Raw genomic sequence first — 7,421 nt, 5'->3', positions numbered from 1 at the left:
CCTTCTGTCTGTACCCTTGGGGCCCCCCCCCCCCTCTTTATGTGTCTCCTCTATGTCTATTAAGGGAAACTAAATAAAATATAAATAAAATTTATTTATTTATTTATTTATTTATTTATTTATTTATTTATTTATTTATTTATTTATAATTAAATAGACAAGGGAGTTAATATAGCAGTTTGTATTGGGTAATACACAAATACCCAACACCCTAAAGCCTTGCTGCTGCTGCTGCTGCTGCAGCTGCTGCAGCTGCTGCTGCTGCTACTGCTGCTGCTGCTGCTGCTACATAAGGGAAGCTAAGGAGAGAGTTGCTGCTGCATTCCTTCCGTGTCATTAATAGAGGGTACTAGGGGCCCCCCTTGGGACCCCTTAGTACCCTCTTTGTTATGAAAGGAGAGTGGGGGGGCCCCCCTTGGGGAAGGAAGGGGCCTCCATCTAGCAGCTAACCTTGCTGCTGCTTGTCTCCTTTCTTCCTCATTAAGTGTCTCCTTTGCTGCTGCTGCTGCTGCTGCTGCAGCAGGTGTCTCCTCGTCTACTGGCAGCACAGGTAAAGGGACAGATAAACGGGTAGAGCGCAGCTGCTGCTGCTGCTGCTGCTGCTGCTTCTGCTGCTGCTGCCTCTGCTGCTGCTGCTGCAGTTGCTGCTTGATATGATCGAGTTCTTGCTGCTGTTGCTCCAGCAGCATCTGTTCGTGCTGCTGCTGCTGCTGCTGCTGCTGCTGCTGCTCTTGCTGCTGCTGTTGCTGCTGTTCTTGTTCATGCTGCTGTTCTTGCTCTTCCTGCTGCCCCTCCTCTTTCTGCTGCTGCTGCTGCTGCCGCTGCTGGCAGTACACTATATCTTCCTGTGTGTCAGCCTCTAAGAGGCCCCCCCCAAGGGGGGCCCCCTTGTCTCCTTCAACTTGCTGCAGTACCACCAGGGTCGTGTGGGGGCCCCCTGCTTCTATAGAGGGTACAGGGGCCCCCGTCTTAGGAGACACCACATCTTCTTGTACTACAGAGGCCCCTGCCTGTACCTCCTGGCACCCCTCCTCTGTTAGGGGGCCCCTCTCTTGTACCTGCTGGGGCCCCTCTATCCTTACCAAGGAGGTCCTAGAAGGGGCCCCCGGCGGAGGAAGAGCGAGTTGGGGCCCCCTAGGTGTGTTTTGCTGCTGTTTCTGTTGCTGCTGCTGCAGCATCAGCTGCTGCTGCTGCTGTTGCTGCTGCTGCTGCTGCAGCAGCAGAGGAAGAGGTTCCTCCAACACCTCTACCCCGTTACGTAATAAGCCTAGTGTATCCTCTGCTACTGCAGTACCCACTTCCTTTATTAGGGCCCCCAAGCTATAAGCTAGATGGGCCCCCGCTACCTTTAGTACCTTCCCTGTTAGATTAAGGGCCTCCCCTAGTATACAGGGGGCAGCAGCAGCAGCAGCTGCTGCTGCTGCTGCAGAAGCAGCAGGAGAGGATAGGGCTGCTGCCTCCTCTGCAGCAGACATATATACTTGAGGGGGTACACACACTACACCTACTGGTAAAGAAGAGGGGGGCCCCTCTATAGGGGGGGCCCCCACCAGCAAGGAGGGGGGCCCCCCACCACCATGGTATACTATATTCCCTACTTCATGCTCTGGAGGCAGCAGCACCACCACTTCTTGCTGCTGCTGCTGCTGTTGCTGCTGCTGCTGTTGCTCAATAGGGAGGCCCTCCTCTACATCTACATAATACACCGGCTGCTGCAGTAGCTCAGGGGGGACTTGCTGCACAACGTATGGTTGCTGCTGCTGCTGCAGCAGCAGCACCTGCTGCTGCTGCGGCTGCTGCTGCAGCAAACACGGTTCCTGCTGCACAACATAGGGACCATGGGATGGGTGCTGCTGCAGCACATAGTGTTGCTGCTCTACAACACATGGCTGTGCATGCAGCAACTGCTGCTGCTGCTGCGGCGGCGGCAGCAGCACCTGCTGCTGCTGCTGCAGCGTAGCAGGACGAAGGACTGTCTCCTCCTTAAGATCTAGCGGAGCAACACGTATAGGTCTAAGTAGAGTCCTTGTCTCTGCTGCTGCTGCTGCTGATACACCTGCTCCTACTCCTGCTGCTGCTGCAGCAGCAGCAGCAGCAGCACGGGGGGAATGGGGAGAAACACAACTTAGATATCTTTTTCCTTGTGTCTTCTTTCCTCCAAAGATACGCGAAGATCCCCCAAGGAAGAGTTTCTTCTTTATTGCCCTTGAGCTGCTTCTTGCTGCTGGTGCTGCTGTTGCTGCTGCTGCTGCTGCTGTTGTTGCTGCTGCTGCTTGTGGTGCTGCTGCTGATGCTGCTGGTGCTGTACCCCTGGATCTCCTTGTATTCTTCTTAAAGGGGCCCTCTGTATCTCCGCAACAAACAAAGGGGCCCACGGGTACTATCTCCGGGTGTATAGGGGCCCCCCCTACTAGACCCTCTCTTGGTGTAGAGGGGCCCCTCTCCCCTACCCCTACAGGTGCAGCAACCCATGCTTCTACAGAGGCCCTCCTACGGGGGGCCCCTGTTGTAGGGGCCCCCATCATATGGGCTCCCAAAGATGCACCCATGGGGGCCCCAAGAGGAGCAACTAGGGGGGCCCCCATGGGGGCCCCCCCTCTATGACTTGTTGTTGCTGGGGTAGTGGTGTGTAACTCTCTGTACCCTACAGCAGCAGCATTAGGGATATACTCAGGTAAGCATAAGGATCCTCTACGGGGTTCATGGTGCTGCTGCTGCAGTAGCTGCTGCTGCTGCTGCAGTAGCTGCTGCTGCTGCTGCTGCTGTTGCTGCTGCTGCTGTTGCTGCTGCTGCTGCAGCAAGAGATTATCTAGAGGTGCAGCAGAGATTCTTCTATAAGTAGATGCTTTGCTGTATGTTGTTGTTGTATGACGTGTTGTGTATATACACCCCGTTGCGTAGTTCTTCAACACTATGGGCTGCTGCTGCTGCTGCTGCTGCTCTTGCTGCTGCTGCGGTGGCAGCAGAGCGCTGCTTCTTGAAGGAGAGGCCACCGCTGTGGGTGTAGGCGAAGAGATAGATTCTTGAGGGGGGGCCCCTTGCAGCAAACTGCTAGTAGTGGTGGTGCTGTGGGGCCCCACAGAAGCATACGCTGGGGTGGGCCCCTGATGAGGCTGGGGCCCCTCGTGCTGAGGGGTCTTGAGATAGGCTGGGTGCACCTCTTCGTGGGGGGCCCCCTGATGTGGCAGGGGCCCCTCTTGTTGAGGGGTCTTGAGGTAGGCTGGGTGCACCTCTTCGTGGAGGGCCCCCTGCCCTCCTGCTGCTACTGTGTAGGGAGATATGGAGGAAGCATGTGGGTACTGGGGGGCCCCCTGAGGGGTACTAAACCTTATAGATGGTGGGGGGGCCCCCACCTCTAAACAAACAGAGACACTTGGCGATCCCCAACGGGGACTCTCTGCTGCAGCAGCAGATTCGAAGTGTCTCCTTTCTGCAGCAAACAGATCCTGCTGCTGCTGCTGTTGCTGCTGCTCCTGCTGCTGCTCCATAGCAAACACAGGTATAGGCACCAGGCAACCAGGGCTAGTGGGGCCCCCTTGAGGGGCCTCTATGGGGGCCCCTTGATGAGCCCCATAAAAGTCCCCTTTCATGCTGGAGCTCTCCTGCTGCTGCTGCTGCTGCTGTTGCTGCTGCTGCTGTTGCTGTTGCTGCTGCTGCTTCTGCTTCTCGCTGTCTTCGTGCCAGGGACGAGGGGCCCCCCTGCTATAACAGGGTACTGGGTTTTCTTCTTTTGTCGCATGCAGAGGGAAATCGGGTAAGGGGGTTTGAATACCCTGGGAGGCCCTGGGGCCCCTCAAGGGGCCCCCAAGGGGGCCCCCCTCTATATGTTGGGTGGGTACTGGTAGAGAAGGTTCTTCTTGTGGGTCCTTAGGAGGTTCTACTGGTGGCCCCTCCAGAGGCAAGGATACCTGTGGGGGCCCCTGCACAGGGGCCTCCTCCTCCTTGGGGGCCCCACTGTCTCCAGTAGGGGCCCTTTTCGTCTCTCCTGCAGCAGCAGGAAGAGGCGAGGGGGTCCCGTCCTCAGAGTCTAGCTCTTCCATGGGTGTAGGAGGGTTTGCAGGGAGGGGCCCCTCAGAGGGTACTACCACTTCTTCTGCTGCAGCTGTCAGGGGGGCCCCCGCAGTCTCCATGGGGCCCTCTTCCTCTTTTAGGGTTTCTTCAATGGGGGCCCCACACCCTGGTGTATCTGTCCCCTGCAGCGTCTCCTCCTGTGCTGGGGGCCCCTCTAGATGTTGGGGCCCCTTCTCAAGAAGCTGGGGGCCCCCCTCTGGATGTTGTTGGGGGCCCCCTTGTGCGCAGCAGTTAAGATCCGTGGGGGGGGCCCCCTCGTGCCTCCTATTAAGAGGAGGGGAATAGCTGTCCCTCTGTTGGGGGCCCCCTACCTCCTGTAGTATAGGGGAGGCACGGGGCCTCCTTACAGGGTCCTGTGGCTTGGGGGCCCTCCTTAATAGGGTATTATTATTACTATAATGAGGGGTACTAGGGGTAATAGAAAGGAGACAGCAAGTGTCTCCTTTATTAGGTGTCTCCTCTTGTCCCTCCTGCATATGTACCCCCATTAAGGAATTAAGGAGGCCCCTTTCCCTATCAAGAAGGGCCTCTATGGGGGCCCCCTTCTCTTTATTAAGAGGGGACAGAGGGGGGGCCCCCGAAGTTGGGGGGGCCCCCTCATTTTTATACACTTCATGCTGCTCCTCTGTTTCTTCTCGTGGGGGCCCCTCTATGGATACTACTACATCAGTACCCTTTTCTTCTGCCTCCTCAGGGGCCCCCTTTATAGGTATTACTACTTCAGTACTCTTTTCTTCTGTCTCCTCGGGGGGCCCCCCAAGGGTCTCCTCCCTCTCCTTATTACGCTCTGCTTGCTGCTGCAGCTCTCCTGCTGCAGCAGAGAAATGGGGGCCCCCTGGTTCATCATAACGGGGCCTCCTTCTTGCTGCAGCAACAACAGGTTGGGGGCCCCTAGGGAATTCAGGTTGTCCCTGTTGCTCCCTGCTGCTGCTGCTGCTGCGTCTGCTGCAGTGAGCATCCTGCTGCTCCTCCTGTTCCTGCTGCAGCAGATGCATCCTCTCTGGTAGGGAGCAACTAGGGGCCCCCCCGCATGTAGGGGAGAGGGGCCCCCCGTCTCCTTCCCCCCCACCCTCTCCCTGTACTAATTGTCTCCTCCTCCTTGGTGGTCTATCTAAGGGTTTATTATTAGAGGGCTCAATTATTATTTCTTTATTTATTAATAAATTGTCTCCTTTTTTATCTATAGGAGACACCCCTATATCTCTTCTTTCTGTACCCTTTTTTAATGAATATAATATACGATGGGCCCCTAGGGGCCCCAGGGGCCCCCCACCCATAGGGGCCCCATCTATATCTATATTGTACCCTTTTGGGGGCCCCGCTACTGCCTCTCTTACTAACATACCCCAACTAGGGTACACTAATGTCTCGTCCTCAAGGGGCCCCCCATCGGTAACCTCCATGTTGAGGGGGGCCCCCAGGGGGCCCCCCTCACCATTGGGGCCCCCCTCTTCCTCTTTTTCTAAGTCTAAAGATCCAAAGCGAGCTGCGGGAGCAGCAGAAGCAGCAGCAGCACCTGCTGCTGCTGCTCCTGCACCTGCTGCACCTACTGCAGCAGCTGCTGCTGCTGCTGATGAGAAAGAAGATAATACCTCGTTGCTGCTGCTGCTGCTGCTGCTGCTGTTGCTGCTGCTGCTGCTGCAGTCAAAGACATCAAAGCCACTATCAGAGAAGGAAAGCATGCGGTAATCTTCTCCTTCTTCTTTTTTTTCTTCTTTTTCTTCTTTTTCTTCTTCTTTTTCTTCTTCTTTTTCTCTATATTCTTTTTCTTTATATTTATAATTATATTTATATTCTTCTTCTTCTTTTTCTTCTTCTTTTTCTTTTTCTTCTTTTTCTTCTTCTTCATCATCTGTGGGGCCCCCATAGTTGGGGTGTATATACACCTGAATATCTGCTGCTGCTGTTGCTGCTGCTGCTGCTGATGCTGCTGCTGCTGCTGCTGTGTCTCGTTGTTGTGTATAGGAGGCAATAATTTCTGCAGCATCGTTGCTGCTGTCCCTGCTGCTGCTGTTGCTGCTGCTGCTGTCGCAGTTGCTGCTGCTGCTGCTGCAGCAGATCTGCTGCTGCTGCTGCTGCTGCTGCTGAGGATCGTGTAGGGGAATATTTGTATGTAAGGAGACAAAAGAGGAAGGGGGACAATAAGAAGGATCTATATAAGGGTTAATATCTTCCTCTATTAAGTTGCTGCTGCTGCTGCTGCAGCTGCTGCTGCTGCTGTTGCTCATGTTGCTGCTGTTGCTGCTATTACTATCAAGACGTATTGCTGCTGCTGCAGCAGCTTGCAGGGAACGAACTGCTGCTGCTGCTGCTTCTCCTCTACTAGGGTAATCATCTTCGCTCTTTTCTTCATCAGAGGAAGAAGGAGCAGTAGAGGGATCTGCTGCTGCTACTGCTGCTGCTGCTGCTGCAGCCGCCGCTGCTGCTGCTGCAGCAACAGCATCTGCTTGTTTGCTGCTGCTGCTGCTGCTGCTGTCATGCATAGCAGCAGGACTAAATCCGTTATAGCTAGAGGGAGAAGATCCACGCAGCAGCAGCCAATCGTTAGCTGCTGCTCCTTCCCCTTCTGTATGACTCTCCATAATATAAATATAATAAAATATATCTATAAAAAGATATAAAAAAAAGGAAAAAATAAAGAAAAAAGGGTAAAAAACGATCCTTCCTTCTCGGGTGTATAGGCAGCTCACCAGCTCCTGCGCTCACCGCTGCTGCTTGCTGCTGCTGTCGGCTGCAGCAGCAGAGGGGGAAAGGAGCAATAAATGCAGCTTTTTATGGATAAATAGGAGAAAATAGAGTAAATTAATTAAATAGGAAGTAAAAAAAGGCAAAAAGATGAAAAAGTACCACAAAATATACATATTGAGGTGTATAGACAGCTCAGTACTGCAGCCACCACTGCAGCCGATGCAGCACAACGCTGCTCCCTATTTTTATCATTTTTTCTTCTTTTTTTCTTCTTTTTTCTTTATTTTTCTTTTTTTATTTATATATTTTTATTTAATTTAATTAAATTTAATATATAAAGGAGAAAAAAACCACAAAAAAGAACTAAAAATGAATTACTCGCGACGCACACACACACACACCTATCGGCTCGATAACACGCTGCTGTCGATACTGCCGCTGACGACGAGGGTTTAGGGTTTAGGGTTTAGGGTTTAGGGTTTTTAGGGTTTAGGGTTCATATATATATGAATATACTATATAAATGGAGGTATAAACCCTTTTTTTTATACCCTAATAAATATAATTACTCCCCTCTTCTTTATCTATATCTATATCTTTATATACATCAGGTGTATCGATATCTTTAGGGTTTAGGGTTTAGGGTTTAGGGTTTAATGGTA

The 7,421-nt window shown here is 52.9% G+C and overlaps 1 protein-coding gene across 1 annotated transcript; it reads right to left on the bottom strand.

Annotated features, from left to right (window-relative positions):
- Positions 1 to 299: 299 nt before the first annotated feature.
- EMWEY_00032860 (hypothetical protein, conserved) lies at positions 300 to 6,653 on the bottom strand (the record flags this gene model as incomplete). The annotated part of the gene is made up of 1 exon (XM_013478451.1): positions 300 to 6,653. The coding sequence occupies one exon, from the start codon at positions 6,651 to 6,653 to the stop codon at positions 300 to 302; it is 6,354 nt and encodes a 2,117-aa protein (XP_013333905.1).
- Positions 6,654 to 7,421: the final 768 nt, after the last annotated feature.

Source organism: Eimeria maxima, genomic scaffold (genome assembly GCF_000499605.1).
Source record: "Eimeria maxima Weybridge genomic scaffold, Emw_scaff433, whole genome shotgun sequence".
NCBI lineage: Eukaryota > Apicomplexa > Conoidasida > Eucoccidiorida > Eimeriidae > Eimeria > Eimeria maxima.
This window is presented reverse-complemented; position numbering and strand designations above follow the sequence as displayed.